This window comes from Loxodonta africana, chromosome Y, assembly GCF_030014295.1.
Source record: "Loxodonta africana isolate mLoxAfr1 chromosome Y, mLoxAfr1.hap2, whole genome shotgun sequence".
Taxonomy (NCBI): Eukaryota; Metazoa; Chordata; class Mammalia; order Proboscidea; family Elephantidae; genus Loxodonta; species Loxodonta africana.
The window spans coordinates 17,743,537-17,767,521 of record NC_087370.1 but is presented as its reverse complement, the minus strand read 5'-3'; the positions used below and the strand labels follow the sequence as shown (position 1 = coordinate 17,767,521).

The window sequence follows — 23,985 nt, the reverse complement described above, 5'->3', positions numbered from 1 at the left end:
TCGGAGGTGACAGGGGAGGGGACGGAGAGCTGGGCTCCTGTGTGAAATGAAGAAAGCTGTCAGGGACCACGGCCCCATGTGTAATGAAGAGATGGCCAAGATGGACAGAAACATCTCAAGTGTATATATATATATATATATACACACACACACACACATATACATACACACACAGATATATAAATCTCTCTGTATAATATATATATGGGGGGCAGAGGGGAAGAAAGGGAGAGAGGACTTGAAGCACTTACTGATGAAGATCAAAGACCACAGCCTTCAGTATGGATTGCACCTCGACATAAAGAAAACAAAAATCCTCACAACTGGGCCAATAAGCAACATCATAATAAACAGAGAAAAGAATGAAGTTGTCAAGGATTTCATTTTACTTGGATCTACACTCAACAGCCATGGAAGCAGCAGTCAAGAAATCAAACGATGTATTGCACTGGGCAAATCTGCTCTAAAAAGACATCTTTAAAGTGTTCAAAAGTAAAGATGTAACTCTGAGGATTAAGGCGCACCTGACCCAAGCCATGGTATTTTCAACTGCCTCATATGCATGCGAAAGCTGAACAATGCATAAGGAAAACTAAAGAATTCATGCCTTTGAATTATGGTGTTGGCAAAGAATACTGAATTTACCATGGACTGCAAGAAGAACGAACAAATCTATCTTGAAAGAAGTACAGCCAGAATGTTCCTTAGAAGCCAGGATGGTGAGACTTCCTCTCGTGCACTTTGGAAGTGTCTGTTATCAGGAGGGACCAGTCCCTGGAGACACGGATATCATGCCTGGTAGAGCAGAGGGTCAGTGAAAAAGAAGACCCTCGAAGAAATGGATTGACACAGTAGCTGCAACGATGCGCTCAAGCATAGCAACAATTGTGAGGATGGCTCAGAACCAGGCAGTGTTTTGATCTCTGTACAGAGGATTGCTGTGACTCGGAACTGACTCAAAGGCACCAACAACAACATGTATTTTACACAAAGGGGGGATTCTTCTTCTCTTCTAGGGCTTGGAGAAGATTTACTATGGTAGGTGGAATAAGGGCCCCAACCAGGGACTCCTCCTATCACATAAAAATCTGTTGCCATCGAGCGGATTCTGACTCTTAGTGACCCTGTAGGGCAGGGTAAAACTGCCCCCAGGGGATTTTCTAGGCTGCAGTCTTCCCGAAAGGAGCCCTGGTGGTTCAGTGGTTAAAGCAATCAGCTGCTAACTGAAAGCTCAGCAGTTCGGATCTACCATCTGCTCTGTGGAAGAAAGGTGTGGCAGTCTGCTTCTGTAAAGATGACAGCCTTGGAAACCCTATGGGACAGTTTTACTCTATTCTATAGGGTCACTATGAGTCAGAACCGTTTGATGGCAATGAATTTCTGGTTTAGTATTTACAAAAGTAGTCTGCTGTATCTTTCTCCCGTGGAGCAGCTGGTGAGTCTGAACCACCGACTTTTCAGTTAACAGCTGAGTGCTTAACCTCTGTGCCACCAAGGCTCCTTCCACTACCACACAGCAGGTCCTTAAGAAACATGAAACACCTTTCTGGCCTGGACAGCTTGGTCTGACTCAACAGTTAACGCAGCCCTTGTTCTAAGTGGTGCAACACTCGGCTGCTAACGGGAAGGTTGAAGGTTAGAGTCCACCGAGAGGCACCTGAGAAGAAGGGCCTGCCAATCTATGTCTGAAAAATCAGCTATTAAAAACCCTAGGGAGCGGAGCCAAGATGGCGGACTAGGCAGACGCTACCTCGGATCCCTCTTACAACAAAGACACGGAAAAACAAGTGAATCGATCACATACATAACAATCTACGAACCCTGAACAACAAACACAGATTTAGAGACGGAGAACGAACTAATACGGGGAAGCAGCAATTGTTTCCAGAGCCTGGAGCCAGCGTACCAGTCAGGTACGGCACAAGCACAGAGAGCTGCTCCACCCCCCTGAACTAACCCCGGGAGGGGGACCAGCCGGTTCCACGGGCGGCGTGGGATGCAGCCGGTAGGAGAAGTCCCCGGGAGGCAGTGACTGGTCTTGGAGCAGAAAGAGCAGCGTCCGAGCCGGGGAACCGTCCCGCAGGGATCTGGACTGGACGCAGGTACGGCATAAACACGGAGAGTTGCTCCACCCCCCTGAACTAACCCCTGGAAGGGGACAAGCCGGGTCGCAGGGGCAGCGTGGGACGCAGACGGTAGGAGAAGTCCCCGGGAGGCAGCGACTGGTATTGGAACGGGGAGAACAGCGTCCCAGCCGGGACACTCGGTCACGGCACAAGCACGGGGAGCTGCTCCACCCATCTGAACTAACCCCGGGAGGAGGCCCAACTGGCTCTCGGGTGCGGCACGGCCACGCGGCTGGAGGGACGAGAAGTCCCCGGGAGGCAGCGACTGATTTTGGAGTCGAGAGTGCAGCGTCCCAGTAGGGGAGCCTTGACGCTGGAAGTGGGGCTGGAAGCGGAGGATCTGACCGTGACTCCAGCGGGCCAGACCCCCTGGGGGCAATCTCCACACAGCCAGCACACATAGGCGACGTGCCCGCGGGAATCTCAGATATAATAGTCATTCCAAGCAAGACAAGCAACTCTGGCTATATTCTGAGGTGCTACTCTCCTATCTCTCTGTTCCCTCCCCCACCCTCCCCAGGCGGCTTCATTAACATCTGAATAGCCTGAGCCAGAGGGAGAACTCTGTTAGGGATCTGACTGGATTTTTTTTTAGCGGATTTTCTGGAAAAACTAGTTTCCCAGTGATGGCTCGGAGACAACAATCCATATCAAACCACTTAAAGAAGCAGACCGTGACAGCTTCTCCAACCCCCCAAACAAAAGAATCAAAATCTTTCCCAAATGAAGATACAATCTTGGAATTATCAGATACAGAATATAAAAAACTAATTTACAGAATGCTTAATGATATCACAAATGAAATTAGGATAACTGCAGAAAAAGCCAAGGAACACACTGATAAAACTGTTGAAGAACTCAAAAAGATTATTCAAGAACATACTGGAAAAATTAATAAGTTGCAAGAATCCATAGAGAGACAACATGTAGAAATCCAAAAGATTAACAATAAAATAACAGAATTAGACAACGCACTAGGAAGTCAGAGGAGCAGATTCGAGCAATTAGAATGTAGACTGGGACATCTGGAGGACCAGGGAATCAACACCATCATAGCTGAAAAAAAATCAGATAAAAGAATTTAAAAAAATGAAGAAACCCTAAGAATTATGTGGGACTCTATCAAGAAGGATAACCTGCGGGTGACTGGAGTCCCAGAACAGGGAGGGGGGACAGAAAACACAGAGAAAATAGTTGAAGAACTCCTGACAGAAAACTTCCCTGACATCATGAAAGACGAAAGGATATCTATCCAAGATGCTCATCGAACCCCATTTAAGATTGATACAAAAAGAAAAACACCAAGACATATTATCATCAAACTCACCAAAACCAAAGATAAACAGAAAATTTTAAAAGCAGCCAGGGAGAAAAGAAAGGTTTCCTTCAAGGGAGAATCAATAAGAATGTGTTCTGACTACTCAGCAGAAACCATGCAGGCAAGAAGGGAATGGGATGACATATACAGAACACTGAAGGAGAAAAACTGCCAGCCAAGGATCATATATCCAGCAAAACTCTCTCTGAAATATGAAGGCGAAATTAAGATATTTACAGACAAACACAAGTTTAGAGAATTTGCAAAAACCAAACCAAAGCTACAAGAAATACTAAAGGATATTGTTTGGTCAGAGAACCAATAATATCAGATATCAGCACAACACAAGGTCACAAAACAGAACGTCCTGATATCAACTCAAATAGGGAAATCACAAAAACAAACAAATTAAGATTAATTAAAAAAAAAAATACACATAACAGGGAATCATGGAAGTCAATAGGTAAAAGATCACAATAATCAAAAAGAGGGACTAAATACAGGAGGCATTGAACTGCCATATGGAGAGTGATACAAGGCGATATAGAACAATACAAGTTAGGTTTTTACTTAGAAAAATAGGGGTAAATGATAAGGTAACCACAAAAAGGTATAACAACTCTATAACTCAAGATAAAAACCAAGAAAAACGTAACGACTCAACTAACATAAAGTCAAGCACTATGAAAATGAGGATCTCACAATTTACTAAGAAAAACGCCTCAGCACAAAAAAGTATGTGGAAAAATGAAATTGTCAACAACACACATAAAAAGGCATCAAAATGACAGCACTAAAAACTTATTTATCTATAATTACCCTGAATGTAAATGGACTAAATGCACCAATAAAGAGACAGAGAGTCACAGACTGGATAAAGAAACACGATCCATCTATATGCTGCCTGCAAGAGACACACCTTAGACTTAGAGACATAAACAAACTAAAACTCAAAGGATGGAAAAAAGTATATCAAGCAAACAATAAGCAAAAAAGAAGAGGAGTAGCAATATTAATTTCTGACAAAATAGACTTTAGACTTAAATCCACCACAAAGGATAAAGAAGGACACTATATAATGATAAAAGGGACAATTGACCAGGAAGACATAACCATATTAAATATTTATGCACCCAATGACAGGGCTGCAAGATACATAAATCAAATTTTAACAGAATTGAAAAGCGAGATAGATACCTCCACAATTATAGTAGGAGACTTCAACACACCACTTTCGGAGAAGGACAGGACATCCAGTAAGAAGCTCAATAGAGACACGGAAGATCTAATTACAACAATCAACCAACTTGACCTCATTGACTTATACAGAACTCTCCACCCAACTGCTGCAAAGTATACTTTTTTTTCTAGCGCACATGGAACATTCTCTAGAATAGACCACATATTAGGTCATAAAACAAACCTTTGCAGAGTCCAAAACATTGAAATATTACAAAGCATCTTCTCAGACCACAAGGCAATAAAACTAGAGATCAATAACAGAAAAACTAGGGAAAAGAAATCAAATACTTGGAAAATGAACAATACCCTCCTGAAAAAAGACTGGGTTATAGAAGACATCAAGGAGGGAATAAGGAATTCATAGAAAGCAACGAAAATGAAAATACTTCCTATCAAAACCTCTGGGACACAGCAAAAGCAGTGCTCAGAGGCCAATTTATATCGATAAATGCACACATACAAAAAGAAGAAAGAGCCAAAATCAGAGAACTGTCCCGACAACTTGAACAAATAGAAAGTGAGCAACAAAAGAATCCATCAGGCACCAGAAGAAAACAAATAATAAAAATTAGAGCTGAACTAAATGAATTAGAGAACAGAAAAACAATTGAAAGAATTAACAAAGCCAAAAGCTGGTTCTTTGAAAAAATCAACAAAATTGATAAACCATTGGCCAGACTGACTAAAGAAATACAGGAAAGGAAACAAATAACCCGAATAAGAAATGAGAAGGACCACATCACAACAGAACCAAATGAAATTAAAAGAATCATTTCAGATTGTTATGAAAAATTGTACTCTAACAAATTTGAAAACCTAGAAGAAATGGATGAATTCCTGGAAAAACACTACCTACCTAAACTAACACATTCAGAAGTAGAACAACTAAATAGACCCATAACAAAAAAAGAGATTGAAACGGTAATCAAAAAACTCCCAACAAAAAAAAGCCCTGGCCCGGACGGCTTCACTGCAGAGTTCTACCAAACTTTCAGAGAAGAGTTAACACCACTACTACTAAAGGTATTCCAAAGCATAGAAAATGACGGAATACTACCCAACTCATTCTATGAAGCCACCATCTCCCTGATACCAAAACCAGGTAAAGACATTACAAAAAAAGAAAATTATAGACCTATATCCCTCATGAACATTGATGCAAAAATCCTCAACAAAATTCTAGCCAATAGAATCCAACAACACATCAAAAAAATAATTCACCCTGATCAAGTGGGATTTATACCAGGCATGCAAGGCTGGTTTAATATCAGAAAAACCATTAATGTAATCCATCACATAAATAAAACAAAAGACAAAAACCACATGATCTTATCAATTGATGCAGAAAAGGCATTTGACAAAGTCCAACACCCATTCATGATAAAAACTCTTACCAAAATAGGAATTGAAGGAAAATTCCTCAACATAATAAAGGGCATCTACACAAAGCCAACAGCCAATATTACTCTAAATGGAGAGAACCTGAAAGCATTTCCATTGAGAACGGGAACCAGACAAGGATGCCCTTTATCACCGCTCTTATTCAACATCGTGTTGGAAGTCTTAGCCAGGGCAATTAGGCTAGACAAAGAAATAAAAGGTATCCGGATTGGCAAGGAAGAAGTAAAGTTATCACTATTTGCGGATGACATGATTATATACACAGAAAACCCTAAAGAATCCTCCAGAAAACTACTGAAACTAATAGAAGAGTTCGGCAGAGTCTCAGGTTATAAAATAAACATACAAAAATCAGTTGGATTCCTCTACATCAACAAAAAGAACACCGAAGAGGAAATAACCAAATCAATACCATTCACAGTAGCCCCCAAGAAGATAAGATACTTAGGAATAAATCTTACCAAGGATGTAAAAGACCTATACAAAGAAAACTACAAAGCTCTACTACAAGAAATTCAAAAGGACATACTTAAGTAGAAAAACATACCCTGCTCATGGATAGGAAGACTTAACATAGTAAAAATGTCTATTCTACCAAAAGCCATCTATACATTTAACGCACTTCCGATCCAAATTCCAATGTCATATTTTAAGGGGATAGAGAAACAAATCACCAATTTCATATGGAAGGGAAAGAAGCCCCGGATAAGCAAAGCACTACTGAAAAAGAAGAAGAAAGTGGGAGGCCTCACCTTACCTGACTTCAGAACCTATTATACAGCCACAGTAGTCAAAACAGCCTGGTATTGGTACAACAACAGACACATAGACCAATGGAACAGAATTGAGAACCCAGACATAGATCCATCCATGTATGAGCAGCTGATATTTGACAAAGAACCACTGTCAATTAACTGGGGAAAAGATAGCCTTTTTAACAAATGGTGCTGGCGTAACTGGATATCCATTTGCAAAACAATGAAACAGGACCCATACCTCACACCATGCACAAAAACTAACTCCAAGTGGATCAAAGACCTAAACATAAAGACTAAAACGATAAAGATCATGGAAGAAAAAATTGGGACAACCCTAAGAGCCCTAATACGAGGTATAAACAGAATACAAAACATTACCAAAAATGATGAAGAGAAACCCGATAACTGGGAGCTCCTAAAAATCAAACACCTATGCTCATCTAGAGACTTCTGCAAAAGAGTAAAAAGACCACCTACAGACTGGGAAAGAATTTTCAGCTATGACATCTCCGACCAGCGCCTGATCTCTAAAATCTACATGATTCTGTCAAAACTCAACCACAAAAAGACAGACAACCCAATCAAGAAGTGGGCAAAGGATATGAACACACATTTCACTAAAGAAGATATTCAGGCAGCCAACAGATACATGAGAAAATGCTCTCGATCACTAGCCATTAGAGAAATGCAAATTAAAACTACGATGAGATTCCATCTCACACCAGCAAGGCTGGCATTAATCCAAAAAACACAAAATAATAAATGTTGGAGAGGCTGCAGAGAGATTGGAACTCTCATACACTGCTGGTGGGAATGTAAAATGGTACAACCACTTTGGAAATCTATCTGGCGTTATCTTAAACAGTTAGAAATAGAACTACCATACAAGCCAGAAATCCCACTCCTAGGAATATACCCTAGAGATACAAGAGCCTTCATACAAACAGATATATGCACACCCATGTTTATTGCAGCTCTGTTTACAATAGCAAAAAGTTGGAAGCAACCAAGGTGTCCATCAACAGATGAATGGGTAAATAAATTGTGGTATATTCACACAATGGAATACTACGCATCGATAAAGAACAGTGACGGATCTCTGAAACATTTCATAACATGGAGGAACCTGGAAGGCATTATGCTGAGCGAAATTAGTCAGAGGCAAAAGGACAAATATTGTATAAGACCACTATTATAAGATCTTGAGAAATAGTAAACCTGAGAAGAACACATACTTTTGTGGTTACGAGGCGGGGAGGGAGGGAGGGTGGGAGAGGGTTTTTTATTAATTAATCAGTAGATAAGAACTGCTTTAGGTATAAGGGAAAGACAACACTCAATACATGGAAGGTCAGCTCAGTTGGACTGGACCAAAAGCAAAGAAGTTTCCTGGATAAAATGAATGCTTCAAAGGTCAGGGGAGCAAGTGCGGGGGTCTGGGGAACATGGTTTGCGGGGACTTCTAAGTCAATTGGCAAAATAATTCTATTATGAAATCATTCTGCATCCCACTTTGAAATGTGGCGTCTGGGGTCTTAAATGCTAACAAGCTGCCATCTAAGATGCAGCAATTGGTCTCAACCCACCTGGAGCAAAGGAAAATGAAGAACACCAAGGCCACACGACAACTAAGAGCCCAAGAGACAGAAAGGGCCACATGAACCAGAGACCTACATCATCCTGAGACCAGAAGAACTAGTTGGTGCCCGGCCACAATCGATGACTGCCCTGACAGTGAGCACAGCAGAGGACCCCTGAGGGAGCAGGAGATCAGTGGGATACAGACCCCAAATTCTCATAAAAAGACCAAACTTAATGGTCTGACTGAGACTGGAGGAATCCCGGCGGCCATGCTCCCCAGACCTTCAGTTGACACAGGACAGGAACCATCCCCGAAGACAACTCATCAGAAATGAAAGGGACTGGTCAGCGGGTGGGAGAGAGACGCTGATGAAAAGTGAGCTAATTATATCAGGTGGACACTTGAGATTGGGTTGGCAACTCTTGTCTGGAGGGGGAATGGGAGGATATAGAGAGAGGGAAGCCGGCAAAATTGTCAAGAAAGGAGAGACTGAACGGGCTGACTCAAGAGGGGGAGAGCAAGTGGGAGTAGGGAGTGAGATGTATGTAAACTTATATGTGACAGACTGATTGTATTTGTAAACGTTCACTTGAAGCTTAATAAAAGTTATTAAAAAAAAAAAAAACCCTAGGGAGCACTGTTCTACTTTGACGTATTTGGGGTCCCCATGAGTGGGAAGTGACTGGCTGCACCTGGTCTATCTGTCTTCAAATCTAGAGGAAGTCTCAGTACAGCCTCACATTTCACAAAATGCATCTAAACTCGGCTACGGTTTTTTGCAATTGTTTTCTAGTAAAGTATTGGCAAGGTTACATACTCACCCTTATTTTAGAGAGTAAAAAGAGCCCAGTTATTGACCGGAGGGCTCAAATGTAGCACTAAAAGTATTGAGGCCATATTTTCAGATTGTACAACGTACTACCCATAGATTACAGTCTGTGTTGAGCTGACCGGATTGATCTCACAATCCCGTCTACACAAAACTCGAAAGAGGGCCTAAAAAGGGAGCCGAAGCAATGACTGCTTATCTTCCAGACTGTCCGCTCCTCAAACACACCTGACTAAATTTCTAGCCTTAACAAAGGTCTGGCTACAGTTGAAACTTAGTGTATCCGCTACAAACTTGACCCCTGAACTCACTGGAACTTCACTGCTGCTTTGCTCACCTTCCACGGACGTCATCTAGGCAATTTTCAACTCACGGTGGCCGAATGTGACACAGTAGAACTGCCCCTCAGGGTGTTGCTGGCTCTCGTCTTCACAGAAGAAGGCTGCCAGGACTTTCTCCCATGGAGACACTGGTGGCTTCAAACCGCCAACATTTCGGTTAGTAGCCAAGTACTTAACCACTACACCACCCGGGCCTTCTCATGCTCCCCATGAATGACTGAAGGACTTCTGAGGCTCCCAACCCCGGCCTGTGTTTGCAGATTACAGATTACCATCTGCATGTGCCTTTACACGCTCCACAGCCGCTGAGAAGCTCCTGCTGTGTCTGACTGTCTCTGAGATGCCACAGAGGTCCGGCCTCAGCTCCCATTAGGTGTAGATTCTCAAAGGCTTTCACGGCCACTGTCAATCAGCCAGCCTTCACAGAAACAAAGTGTTCCTATTAAATTTAGGAGGTATTCTAAGCGAACATCCATACATAGCAGGGATTCTCGACGGGGGACCTACTTTGCCCCTCCCATCCAGGGGCATTTAGCAATGTCAGGAGACAGCCTGGGTTGTCACAACTGGGGACAGAATGCTCCTGGCACCTAGTGGGTGGGGGCCAGGGATGCTGCTCAAGATCAGACACAGCAGTCTGGTACCTTACCCCTGCCGCCATGCACAAGATGGCCCCACCGCAGAGAATAACTGGGCCCCACATATCAATACTGCCAGGCTGAGAAACCCTGGCTTACGAAAACACACCAATGATTTGACATCTATCTCACCGCTCCCAATTGAAAAACCATAACACAAAGTGAATTTTTTCCATTCATTCGTATCCTCCATTTACCTGTTCATTCATGAAGTTGCTTCTGTTTCAGCTAGATGAGATGTACCCCCCAAGTTGCGGGACAGCCTCTCTGAGCATGTCTTCCTTTCCCCCCAGGGGCTGCTAGGAGGAGACAGCAGTCTGGTGCCTTACCCCTGCATCATGGACAGGCCAGTCATGTCTTCCTTTTCCCCTGGAGGTTGCTGGGAGGAGACAAAGTCTGGTGCCTTACCCCTGGCATCATAGACAGGCCGGTTAGGTTGTCCTTCCCCGCACCCCCCCCCGCCCCTGGGGTCTGCAGGGAGGACACAGCAGTCTGGTGCTTTACCCCTGGCATCATGGACAGACCGATCAGGTCTTCCTCCCGCCACCGCCGGGGGCTGCTGGGAGGAGACAGCAGTGTGGTACCTTACCCCTGGCATCATAAACAGACCAGTCAGTCCTTCCTTTCCCCCACGGGAGCTGCTGGGAGGACACAGCAGTCTGGTGCCTTACCCCTGCCATCATGGACAGGCCAGTCAGGTCTTTTTTCCCCTGGGGACTGCTGGGAGGACACAGCAGTCTGGTACCTTACCCCTGGCATCATGGACAGGCCGGTCAGGTCTTTTTCCCCCTGGGGGCTGCTGGGAGGACACAGCAGTCTGGTGCCTTACCCCTGGCGTTATGGACAGGCCAGTCAGGTCTTCCTTTCCCCCCGGGGGCTGCTGGGAGGAGACAGAAGTCTGGAGCCTCACCCCTGGCATCATGGACAGACAGGTCAGGTCCTCCTTTCCCCCCCGGGGGCTGCTGGGAGGAGACAGCAGTGTGGCACCTTACCCCTGGCAGGATAAACAGGCCAGACAGGTCTTCCTTTCCCTCCGAGGGCTGCTGGGAGGAGACAGCAGTCTGGTGCCTTACCGCTGGCATCACGGACAGGCCGGTCAGGTCTTCCATTCCTCCCCGGTGGCTGCTGGGAGGAGACAGCAGTCTGGTACCTTACCCCTGGCATCACTGACAGGCCGGCCAGGTCTTCCTTTCCCCTCTCCGGGGACTGCTGAGAGGACACAGCAGTCTGGTGCCTTACCCCTGGCATCATGCACAGGACGGTCAGGTCTTCCTTTCCTCCCCGGGGGCTACTGGGAGGAGAAAGCAGTCTGGTGCCTTACTCCTGGCATCATGGACAGGGCGGTCAGGCCTTCCCTTTCACCTGGAGGTTGCTGGGAGAAGACAGCAGTCTGGTGCTTTACCCCTGGCATCATGGACAGACCAGTCAGGTCTTCCTTTTCCCCCAGGGGGCTGCTGGGAAGATACAGCAGTCTGGTTCCTTACCCCTGGCATCATGGAGAGGCCGGTCAGGTCTTCCTTTTCCCCCGGGGGCTGCTGGGAGGAAAGAGCAGTCTGGTGCCTTACTCCTGGCATCATGGACAGGCCAGTCAGGTCTTCCTTTCCTGCCCGTGGGCTGCTGGGAGGAGATAGCAGTCTGGTGTCTTACCCCTGGCATCATGGACAGGCCAATCAGGTCTTTCCTCTCCCCTGGAGGTTGCTGGGAGGACACAGCACTCTGGTGCCTTACCCCTGGCATCATGGAAAGGCCGGTCAAGTCTTCCTTTTCCCCTGGAGGTTGCTGGGAGGAGACAGCAGTCTGGTGCCTTACCCCTGACATCATGCACAGGGCGGTCGCGTCTTCCTTTTCCCCCTGGGATCTGCTGGGAGGACAGAGAAGGCTGGTGCATTACTCCTGGCATCATGGACAGGCCAGTCAGGTCTTCTTTTCTCCCCCCGGGATTGCTGAGAGGACACAGCTGTCTGGTGCCTTACTCCTGGCATCATGGACAAGCCAGTCACAACTTCTTTTTCACCTGGAGGTTGCTAGGAGGAGATATCAGTCTGGTGCTTTACCCCTGGCATCATGGACATGCCAGTCAGATCTTCCTTTTCCCCTGAAGGTTGCTGGGAGGAGACAGCAGTCTGGTGTCTTACCCCCGGCATCATGGACAGGCCGGTCAGGTTTTCCTTTTCTCCCTGGGGGCTGCTGGGAGGACACAGCAGTCTGGTGCCTTACTCCTGGCATCTTGGACAGGCTGGTCAGGTCTTCCTTTTCCCCTGGAGGTTGCTGGGAGGATACAGCAGTCTGGTGCTTTACCCCTGGCATCACAGACAGGCCGATCAGGTCTTCCTTTCCCCCCGCCCCGGGGGGGCTGCTGGGATGAGACAGCAGTCTGGTACCTTACCCCTAGCATCATGGACAGGCCGGTCAGGTCTTCCTTTTCCCCTGAAGGTTGCTGGCAGAAGACAGCAGTCTGTTGCCTTACCCCTAGCATCATGGACAGGCCAGTCAGGTCTTCCTTTCCCCCCAGGGGCTGCTTGGAGGACCCGGCAATCAGGTGCCTTACCCCGGCATCACGGACAGGCCGGTAGGGTCTTTCTTTTCCCTTGGAGGTTGCTGGGAGGAGACATCATGCCTTAGCCCTGGCATCATGAACAGGCTGGTCAGGTCTTCCTCCCCCGCCCCTCCCCCCATCCCGGGGCTGCTGGGAGGAGACAGCGGTCTGGTGCTTTATCCCTGGCATCATGGACAAGCCGGTCAGGTCTTCATTTTCCCCTGGAGATTGCTGGGAGAAGACAGCAGTCTGGTGCTTTACCCCCGGCATCATGGACAGGCCGGTCAGGTCTTACTTTTCCCCCCGGGGGCTGCTGGGAGGACACAGCAGTCAGGTGCATTACTCCTGGCATCATGGACAGGCCAGTCAGGTCTTCCTTACCCTCTCCGCTGGCTGCTGGGAGGAAACAGCAGTCTGGTGTCTTACCCCTGGCATCATGGACAGGCCAGTCAGGTCTTCCTTTCCTGCCCGTGGGCTGCTGGGAGGAGATAGCAGTCTGGTGTCTTACCCCTGGCATCATGGACAGGCCAGTCAGGTCTTCCCTTCCACCCGGGGGAAGCTGGGAACAGACAGCAGTCTGGTGCATTACCCCTGGCATGATGGACAGCCCAGTCAGGTCTTCCTTTCCCTCCCGGGGGCTGCTGGGAGTAGACAGCAGTGTGGTACCTTACCCCTGGCATGATAAACAGGCCAGGCAGGTATTCCTTTCCCCCCCTGGGCTCCTGGGAGGAGACAGCAGTCTGGTGCCTTACCTCTGGCATCATGGAGAGGCTGGACAGGTCTTCCTTTACCCCCTGGGGGCTGCTGGGAGGAGAAAGCAGTGTGGTACCTTAACCCTGGCATCATAAACAGACCACACGGATATTCCTTTCCCCCCGGGGGCTGCTGGGAGGAGACAGCAGTCTGCTGCCTTACCCATGGCGTCATGGACAGGCCGGTCAGGTCTTCCTTTCCTCCCCAGGCGCTACTGGGAGGAGAAAGCAGTCTGGTGCCTTACTCCTAGCACCATGCACATGCCGCTCAGGTCTTCCTTTTCCCCCCGGGGGTTGCTGGGAGGACACAGCAGTCTAGTGCCTTAACCCTGGCAACATAGATAGGCCACTCAGGTCTTCATTCCCCCCAAGGACATCGGGGAGGAGACAGCAGTCTTGTGTCTTACCCCTGGCATCATGGACAGGCCAGTCAGGTCTTCCTTTTCCCCCCGGGGGTTGCTGGGAGGAGACAGCAGTCTGGTGCTTTACCCCTGGCATCATGGAAAGGCCGGTCAAGCCTTCCTTTTCCCCTGGAGGTTGCGGGGAGGACACAGCAGTCTGGTGCCTTAACCCTGGCATAACGGAAAGGCCAGTCAGGTCTTTCTTTTCCCCTGGAGGTTGCTGGGAGGAGACAAAGTCTGGTGCCTTACCGCTAGGATCATGGATAGGCCGGTCACGACTTCTTTTTCACCTGCAGGTGGCTGGGAGGAGATATCAGTCTGGTGCTTTACCCTTGGCATCAGGGACAGGCCGGTCAGATCTTCTTTTTCCCCTGAACGTTGCTGGGAAGACTCAGAAGTCTGGTGTCTTACCCCTGGCATCATGGACAGGCCGGTCAGTTCTTCCTTCTCCCCTGGAGATTGCTGGGAGGACACATGAGTCTGGTGCTTTACCCCTGGCATCATGAACAGGCCAGTCAGGTTTTCCTTTTCCCCCTGGGGGCTGCTGGGAGGACACAGCAGTCTGGTACCTTAACCCTGGCATCATGGACAGGCCGGTCACGTCTTCCATTTCCCTGGAGTTTACTGGGAGGGACAGCAGTCTGGTGCATTACCTCTGACATCATGGACAGGCCGGTCAGGTCTTCCTTTTTCCCTGGAGGTTGCTGGGAGGAGACAGGAGTCTGGTGTCTTACCCTGGCATCATGGACAGGCCGGTCAGGTCTTCCTTTCCCCCTCTGGGGGCTGCTGGGATGAGATAGCAGTCTGGTGACTTACCCTTTGCATCACGGACAGGCCTGTCAGGTCTTCCTTTTCCCCTGGATGTTGCTGGGAGAAGACAGGAGTTAGGTGCCTTGCCCCCAGCATCATGGACAGTCCAGTCAGATCTTACTTTCCCCCCTGGGGGCTGCTGGGAGGACACAGCAGTCTGGTGCTTTACCCCTGGCATCATGGACAGGCCAGTCAGGTCTTCCTTTCCACCTGGGGGAAGCTGGGAACAGACAGCAGTCTGGTGCCTTACCCCTGACATCATGGACAGGCTGGTCAGGTCTTTCTTTTCCCCTGGAGGTTCCTGGGAGGAGACAGCAGTCTGGTGCCTTAATCCTGACATCACAGAAAGGCCCGTCAGGTCTTCCTTGTCCCCTCGAGGTTACTGGGAGGAGACAGCAGTCTGGTGCTTTACCTCTGGCGTCATCGACAGGCCAGTCAGGTATTCTTTTTTCCCCCGGGGGTTGCTGGGAGGACAGAGCAGTCTGGTGCCTTACACCTGGAATCATGGAAAGGTCGGTCAGGCCTTCCTTTCCCCGTGGGGGCTGCTGGGAGGAGACAGCAGTCTGGTGCCTTACCCCTGGCATCCTAGACAGGCCATTCATGTCTTTCTCTTCCCCTGGAGGTTGCTGGGAGAAGACAAAGTCTGTTGCCTTACCCACGGCATCACAGACGGGCCAGTCAGGTCTTCCTTTCCCCCCAGGAGCTGCAGGGAGGACACAGCAGTCTGGTGCCTTAATCCTGGCATCACGGACAGGCCAGTCAGGTCTTCCTTTCCCCCCGGGGGCTGCTGCGAGGACACAGCAGTCTGGTGCTTTACCCCTGGCATCATGGACAGGGCAGTCAGGTCTTCTTTTCCCCCGTGGGCTGCTGGGAGGAGACAGCAGTCTGGTGCCTTACCCGTGGCATCATCGACAGGTTGGTCAGGTCTTCCTTTCCTCGCCAGAGGCTGCTAGGAGGAGACAGCAGTATGGTGCCATACCCCTGGCATCATGGCCAGGCCAGTCAGGTATTCCTTTCCTCCCCGGGGGCTGCTGGGAGGAAACACCAGTCTGGTGCCTTACCCCTGGCATCATGCACTGGCCGGTCAGGTCTTCCTTTCCCCCTGGGAGCTGCTAGGAGGAGAAAGCAGTCTGGTGCCTTACCCCTGGCATTATGGACAGGCCAATCAGGTCTTTCTTTCCCCCCGGGGGCTGCTGGGAGGAGACAGAAGTCTGGAGCCTCACTCCTGGCATCATGGACAGACAGGTCAGGTCTTCCTTTCCCCCCCGGGGGCTGCTGGGAGGAGAAAGCAGTGTGGTACCTTACCCCTGGCATCATAAACAGACCAGACAGGTCTTCCTTTCCCCCCGAGGGCTGCTGGGAGGAGACAGCAATCTGGTGCCTTACCCCTGGCATCACGGACAGGCCGGTCAGGTCTTCCATTCCTCCCCGGTGGCTGCTGGGAGGAGACAGCAGTCTGGTACCTTACCACTGGCATCACTGACAGGCCGGCCAGGTCTTCCTTCCCCCCCCGGGGACTGCAGGGAGGAGAAACCAGTCTGGTGCCTTACTCCTGGCATCATGGACAGGGCGGTCAGGCCTTCCCTTTCACCTGGAGGTTGCTGGGAGAAGACAGCAGTCTGGTGCCTTACGCCTGGCATCATGGACAGTCCAGTCAGGTGTTCCCTTTCCCTTGGAGGTTACTGGGGGGAGACAGCAGTCTGGTGCTTTACCCCTGGCATCATGGACAGACCAGTCAGGTCTTCCTTTTCCCCCAGGGGGCTGCTGGGAAGATACAGCAATCTGGTTCCTTACCCCTGGCATCATGGAGAGGCCGGTCAGGTCTTCCTTTTCCCCCAGAGGCTGCTGGGAGGAAAGAACAGTCTGGTGCCTTACTCCTGGCATCATGGACAGGCCAGTCAGGTCTTTCCTCTCCCCTGGAGGTTGCTGGGAGGACACAGCACTCTGGTGCCTTACCCCTGGCATCATGGACAGGCCAGTAAGGTGCTACTTTCCTCCCCGGGGGCTCCTGGGAGGAGACAGCAGTCTGGTGTCTTACCCCTGGCATCATGGACAGGCCAGTCAGGTCTTCCTTTTCCCCCTCCGGGGGCTGCTGGGAGAAGAGAGCAGTCTGGTGCCTTACCCCTGGCATCATGGAAAGGCCGGTCAAGTCTTCCTTTTCCCCTGGAGGTTGCTGGGAGGAGACAGCAGTCTGGTGCCTTACCCCTAGCATCACAGACAGGCCAGTCACATCTTCCTTTTCCCATGGGGCTGCTGGGAGGACACAGCAGTCTGGTGCCTTACATCTGGCATCATTGACAGGCCAGTCACGACTTCCTTTTCACCTGGAGGTTGCTGGGAGGAGATACCAGCCTTTTGCTTTACCGCTGGCATCATGGACAGGCCGGTCAGATCTTCCTTTTCCCCTGGAGGTTGCTGGGAGGAGTCAGCAGTCTGGTGTCTTACCCCTGGCATCATAGACAGGCCGGTCAGGTCTTCCTTCTCCCCTGGAGATTGCTGGGAGGACACACGAGTCTGGCGCTTTACCCCTGGCATCATGAACAGGCCGGACAGGTCTTCCTCCCCATCCCCACCCGGGGGCTCCTGGGGGACACAGCAGTGTGGTGCCTTACCCCTGCCATCATGGACAGGCCAGTCAGGTCTTCCTTTTCCCCCTGGGGGCTGCCGGGAGGACACAGCAGTCTGGTGCCTTACCCCTGGCATGATGGACAGGCCGGTCATGCCTTGTTTTTCCCCTGGAGTTTGCTGGGAGGAGACAGCAGTCTGGTGCCTTACCCCTGGCATCATAGACAGGCTGGTCAGGTCTTCCTTTCCCCCTGGGGGCTCCTGGGAGGAGACAGCAGTCTGGTGCCTTACCCCTGACATCATGCACAGGCCGGTCACGTCTTCCTTTTCCCCCTGGGATCTGCTGGGAGGACACAGCAGTCTGGTGCCTTACCCCGGGCATGATGGACAGGCTGGTCATGCCTTGTTTTTCCCCTGGAGTTTGCTGGGATGAGACAGCAGTCTGTTGCCTTACCCCTAGCATCATGGACAGGCCGGTCAGGTCTTCCTTTTCCCCTGGAGGTTGCTGGCAGAAGACAGCAGTCTGTTGCCTTACCCCTAGCATCATGGACAGGCCAGTCAGGTCTTCCTTCCCCCCTCCGGTGGCTGCTGGGAGGAAACAGCAGTCTGGTGCCTTACCCCTGGCATCATGGACAGGCCGGTCAGATCTTCCTTCTCCCCTGGTAGTCACTGGGAGGAGACAGGAGTCTGGTTCCTTACCCCTGGCATCATGGACAGGCCAGTCAGGTCTTCCTTTTCCCCTGGATGTTGCTGGGAGGAGACAGCAGTCTGGTGCTTTATCATTGGCGTCGTCATCGACAGGATGGTCAGGCCGTAATCCAGCAGGGCAGCTGGGGTGGTTTGGTAGCAATAAATTAGATTTAGACAATAACAAACCTCATCAGGATTTTTGTTTTATTTGGGTCACTGTGCAATTTTAAATGAACATGTATCAGTACAGTGTCACCCGAACGAAAGGACCGAAGAAGCTACACCCTTAATTTAGTGGCTCCCCACACATGCGGCCGAGACCCTGGAGCATTGGAAGGCCAGTTTTTTAGATTCACCAAGCAGTGTATAGACAGCGTTTCTCAAATACAAGCACGGGCATGAGTTTCAGAAGGCTGCCATGACAAAGTACCAGGATGCGGTGGGGGCGGGGCGGGGGAGCGTGGCTGAAAACAACAGGAATCTAATCTGTCTCAAGTTCTGGAGGCGGAAGTCCAAAATCAAGGTGTCAAGCAGGGCAATGCGTCCTCTGAAGACTCTAGGGAAGAATCCTCCTCGCCTCTTCCAGCTCCTGGGGGCCCCAGGTGTACCCAGCTCGTAGCACTCCCATCTCTGCCTCCTTCTTCACATGGCTTCCTTGTTTACTGCATGCCTCCCCACGGCCTTCTCAGAAGGACACCGGTCATTGGATTTAGGGGCCAGCCTGCTCCGGTACACCTTCATCTTAACTAATTACATCTGCAAAGACTATTTCTAAATAAGATCACATTCTGAAGTTCTGGGTAGACATGAATTCCTAGAGAACACTCTTCAGCCCAGTACAGGGAGTATGGGAATCGCCTGCAGGGCCTGTTATAATGCAGATTTCTGGCCCCGCCCCACCGCCAGAGATGCTGAGGCAGCGGGGCTGCAATGAGGCCTGAGAAAGGGTATTTTGAACAACCACCCAGGTTAACAAAGCAAGGAAGGAAGGATTCTTCCCTAGAGCCGTCAAAGACAGCATGGCCCTGCCAACAGCTGGATTTTGGACTTCCGCCTCCAGAACTATGAGAGATTAAATCTTCGTTGTTTTCAGCACCCAGCTGAGGTAATTTGTTATGGCAGCCCCAGGAAACAAACACCCATGCTAACATTTGAGAAACAGGAAGCAACTAGAACGTAAAGGGAATCCCTAAGTGGAGCAAAGGGTTAACACGTTTGGCTGCTAACTGAAAAGTAGGAGGTTCAAGTCCACCCAGAGATGCCTGGTGATCTCCTTCTGAAAATCAGCCATTGAAAACCCCGTGGAGCACAGTTCTACTCTGACACATGTTGGGCTGCCAGGAGCTGGAATCTTCTATCTACAATAAACAACATAAATTCCTCCTACTTTTATTCTTAAAAGCCTTCCCACTAAAGGCTTTAGGAGCGCGTAAAAATGTTCATTTTGGGAGGAGAATGTGAAACCGAAATCAGAACCCAGAGCTGGTAGGAGTCTGACTATGCAAGTTCAGATTTTACAAGGAGATTCTCCTTATCTCTGTGCTTTATATTCCGTTAGCAAATTTTGAAATTAGTATTTTCTGAATAACAATATTCACATCATAATTCGTCGTTTACTCAATCTTTGTGTACAAACTAGAAAAGTTAGAAAGAAAAGTATTATACGCAGATAAAGAAAAACAGGCACATAAAGATGTTGTGACCAGGCTCATCAGTAAGGGGTCTGTGAATATCCTGCCTCAGACCAATAAAAACCAGTTGCCATCAAGTCGACTCCTACTTATAGCGACCCTGCAGGGCAGAGCAGAACTGCCCCAAGGGATTTCCAAGGCTGTGAACGGAAGCCAATAGCCACATCTTTCTCCTGCAAAGCTGCTGGTGGGTTCAAACAACCGACCTCTCAGTTAGTGGCCAAGAACTTAACCACTGCCCCACCAGGGCTCCTTATACAACACAAATGCTCCAAATTAGAAGAAAGGGAGACTCGTTTTCCTACTAAGCGCACTTCCGGTCACGTGGAATTCCCATTACGCTGCATTTGTTTGGTATGTTATAGTTCCCATCACACTGTTTCTTAAGGTCGGGGACAGTTTCACGCCTGTCTTATGATATGTAGTACTCAATCTACATTGATCACATTGAGTCCAACAAAACTGAAGTCAACAAAGCTCTTTACTTGAAAACAGCCCTTGAAAACAGAGGCACATGTAATGAAAAATCCCCCAAACCACATAGTGCTCAAAGTTGAGCAGCTCTGCTAAGCGGTAATTTTAGGAGTCCTCAGTGTTCGGCTCTGCGTTTGTGGAAGACGAGATTGGGAACGACTGCCCACACCTCAGACAGAAAGGTGGCTCTGGCCTGCTAGATTTGTGGTTTTTCCTCCCAAACAGAAACAGATTAATAATTTGCATAGTACAGGTCAACTCCTTTCTAATATGTAGACAACCCTGGTATGTATATTTTAATAAATTAATGTATTTATTTAATCCCCGTTTGTTTCCATAAGTCCTTGTTAGCTCCACCACCCCCAAAACCCACCAGCACCACCACCACCACCGCCCCCAACCTCCATCACCACCACCCCCAATCTAAACCGCCACCACCCCCAACCCCCAACACCCAACATCACCACCACCGACCTCCTCCATCACCCCCAACCTCCACCATTACTGCCCTCCCACCGCCACCCCTACCCCCAGCACCCACTACCCACCACCCCCAACCTCCACCACCACCATCACCCTTAACATGCACCATCACCACCCCAACCTCCACAACCACCACCTTCAAAACCCACCATCATCACCCCCAACCTCCACCACCACCACCTCCAACCTCCACCACTACCACCCCCAACCTCCAGCACCACCGCCACCCATAACAGCCACCAAGACCACCCCCAACCTCCAGCACTGCCACCACCCCCAACACCCACTAAGACTACCCCCAACCTCCACCATTATCCCCCCAACCTTTAGCACCACCACTACCGCCAACACCCACCAAGACCACCCCTAACCTCCACCACGACCACCACCCTCCACCACCACCACCAACCTCCACCACTGCCACCCCCCTCTACCACCAGCCCCAACGCCCACACCCACCCCCACCCCCAACGCCCACCACCACCTCCAATTCCAGTGGGCTCCGCTGGTGCGGAAGGCATGCTGGGGATGGGAAACCACTGTGCCACCCACATACCGAGACCTGCTGGAGGTGCCTAACAGGTTGTGAGCAACCAGAGGGGTGCAGGCTCTGAGATGGGGCACAGCCCTCAACCCTCACAACGCCAGTTTTGCATAACAACCTGGTCTTTGGGACGTACCCATGATTATAAGCAAGAGGAGCGGATGTGTTACAATCTGCTTGTTTAAATGTAAAAAGATTCCTGCTAAGATTTTGATTGGTATTGAATTAAATATACACGTAAATTTTGAGAGAACAGACAGCTATATTCCAACCCATTAACACGGTAGTCTCCCCATTTATTGAGGACTTTTTTTTCTTCAGTGTTTTGTAGTTTTCAGTACAAATCCTTCGCAAGTATTCTTAGATTTATACCTAACTATTTTCTTGGGGGAGAACTATCATAAATGGTACTTTTACAAATACTAGTTTTCACTTGGTCATTGCTAGTGTAATGAAATGCAATTAATTTTGCATGTTGACTTTGCATCCCATGTCCCTGCTAAACTCATTTATTAGCTCTAAAGGTTTTTATCTGTAGATTTGCTGGGGTTTTCTACATAGAATTTCTACATGGAATGGGTATCTGTAAAGACGGATAGTCTTTTTTTTTTTTTTATATTACTGTAGTAAAATATATACTTAGCCATTTTTAAGTGTTCAACGTAGTGACATTACATTCATCACACTATGAGAACAATTTCCGCTACTCATTTCCAAATGTTTTTCATCCCTCCGAACAGAAAAGCAGTGCCCCTTACACAGTAACTCCTTGTTGCCCCCTTCCCCACGTCCTGGTAACCACTAATAAACTTTGGTCTCTACACATTTGCCTGATTTAATTTAAAAGGGTGATTTCTTCTTTAGTCTTCCCACACTCACTGTCCAGCTTTCACATGCATATGAGGCCATTAAAAGTACCATGGCTTCGGTCAGGGGCACCTTAGGCCTCAAAGTGACATCTTTTCCTTTTAACACTTTAGAGAGGTCTTTTGCAGCAGATTTGGCCAATTCAATGCATCGTTTTATTTCTCGACTGCTGATTCCATGAGTGTTGATCGTGGATCCAAATAAAATGAAATCCTTGACAACGTCAATATTTTCTCCAGTTACAATGGTGTGGCTCACTGGTCCAGTTGGGAGGATTTTTGTTTTCTTTATGTCGAGGTGTAATCCATACTACAGGCTGTGGTTTTGATCTTCATCAGTAAATGCTTCAACTTCTCTTCACTTTCAGCAAGCAAGGTTGTGTCATCTGCATAACGTAGGTTGTTAATGAGTCTTCCTCCCGATGCCATATAGTCAAGCTTCTCGGATTATTTGCTCAGCATACAGGTTGAATAGGTACGGTGAAAGGATACAACCCTGACACACACCTTCCCTGACTTTAAACCATGCAGTATCCCCTTGTTCTGTCCGAACAACTGCCTCTTGATCTATATACAGGTTCCTCATGAGCACAATTAAGTGTTCTGGAATTCCCATTCTTCACAGTGTTATCCATACTTTGTTATGATCCACACAGTCGAGTGCCTTTGCATAGTCAATAAAACACAGGTAAACATCCTTCTGGTATTCTCTGCTTTCAGCCAGGATCTGTTTGACATCAGCAATGATACCCTTGGTTCCACGTCCTCTTTTGAATCCAGCTTGATTTTCTGGCAGTTCCCTGGCGATATACCGCTGCAGCTGTTTTTGAGTGATCTTCAGCAAAATTTTACTTGTGTGTGATATTAAAGATATTGTTTGATAATTTCCGCATTCCGTGGGATCACCTTTCTTGGGAATAGGCATAAATATAGATCTCTTCCAATCAGTTGACCAGGTAGCTGTCTTCCAAATTTCGTGGCATAGACGAGTGAGCACCTCCCGTGCTGCATCTGTTTGTTGAAACATCTCAGTTGGTATTTTTTGTTTTTCTCCAGTGCCTTCAGTGCAGCTTGGACTTCTTTCTTTAGTACCACTGCTTCCTGCTCATACGGAACTCCTGAAACGGCTGAACATCGACCAGTTCTTTTTGGTATAGTGACTCTGTGTATTCCTTCCATCTTCTTTTGATGTCTCCTGACGTGTTTAATATATTCCCCATAGAATCCTTCAATATTCCAACTTGAGGCTTGAATTTTCTTTCAGTTCTTTCAGCTTGAGAAATGCCGAACGTGTTCTTCCCTTTTGGTTTTCCATCTCCAGGTCTTTGCACATGTCATTGTAATACTTTATCTTCTCGAGGTGCTCTCTGAAATCTTCTGTTCAACTGTGTTACTTCATCATTTCTTCCTTTCACTTTAGCTACTCAAAGTTTAAAAGCAAGTTTCAGAGTCTCTTCTGACACTCCTTTAAGTCTTTTCTTCTCTCCTGTCTTTTTAATGACCTCTTGCTTTCTTCATGTAAACTTGTCTGGTCTTCGGTCATTAGTGTTCAACACATCAAATCTATTCTTGAGATGATATTTAAATTCAGGTGGGATATACTCAAGGTCATACTTTGGCTCTTGTCGGTTTGTTCTAATTCAATTTCAACTTGAACTTGCATATGAGCAACTGATTGTCTGTTCCACAACCAGTCCCTGGCCTTGTTCTGACTAATGATATTGAGCTTTTCCACTGTCTCATCCCACAAATGTAGTCTATTTGATTTCTGTGTATTCCATCTGGCGAGGTCCATGTGTATAGCTGCAGTTTATGTTGTTGAAAAAAGGTATTTGCAATGAAGAAGTCGTTGGTCTTGCAAAAATTCTATCATGTGATCTCCAGCATCATTTCTGTCATCAAGGTAGAAGGACCTGGCGGTCTACTTCTGAAAGATTT

At 48.3% G+C, this 23,985-nt stretch overlaps 1 protein-coding gene across 3 annotated transcripts in view; it reads right to left on the bottom strand.

The window, feature by feature from the left end:
- The window catches only part of LOC111747947 (cuticle collagen 36-like), a 446,727-nt gene that overhangs the window by 187,746 nt on the left and 234,996 nt on the right, over positions 1–23,985 (bottom strand). The window contains exons 3-25 of one of the 3 annotated variants that reach the window (XM_064278905.1): positions 17,999–18,129; positions 17,754–17,887; positions 16,938–17,639; positions 16,773–16,823; positions 16,326–16,660; positions 16,121–16,172; positions 15,796–15,846; positions 15,310–15,683; positions 14,741–15,230; positions 14,494–14,628; positions 14,174–14,386; positions 13,931–14,095; positions 13,687–13,852; positions 13,524–13,575; positions 12,371–13,249; positions 11,964–12,093; positions 11,720–11,852; positions 11,475–11,607; positions 11,228–11,360; positions 10,986–11,115; positions 10,433–10,614; positions 9,870–10,015; positions 9,594–9,732 (exon numbers count right to left, since the gene is read on the bottom strand). In XM_064278905.1, the coding sequence (XP_064134975.1) occupies positions 15,333–15,683; positions 15,796–15,846; positions 16,121–16,172; positions 16,326–16,660; positions 16,773–16,823; positions 16,938–16,946 (849 nt within the window). In that variant the 5' untranslated portion in view covers positions 16,947–17,639; positions 17,754–17,887; positions 17,999–18,129 and the 3' untranslated portion in view covers positions 9,594–9,732; positions 9,870–10,015; positions 10,433–10,614; ... (11 more) ...; positions 14,741–15,230; positions 15,310–15,332. The other 2 variants (XM_064278903.1, XM_064278904.1) reach the window with 2 other exon arrangements.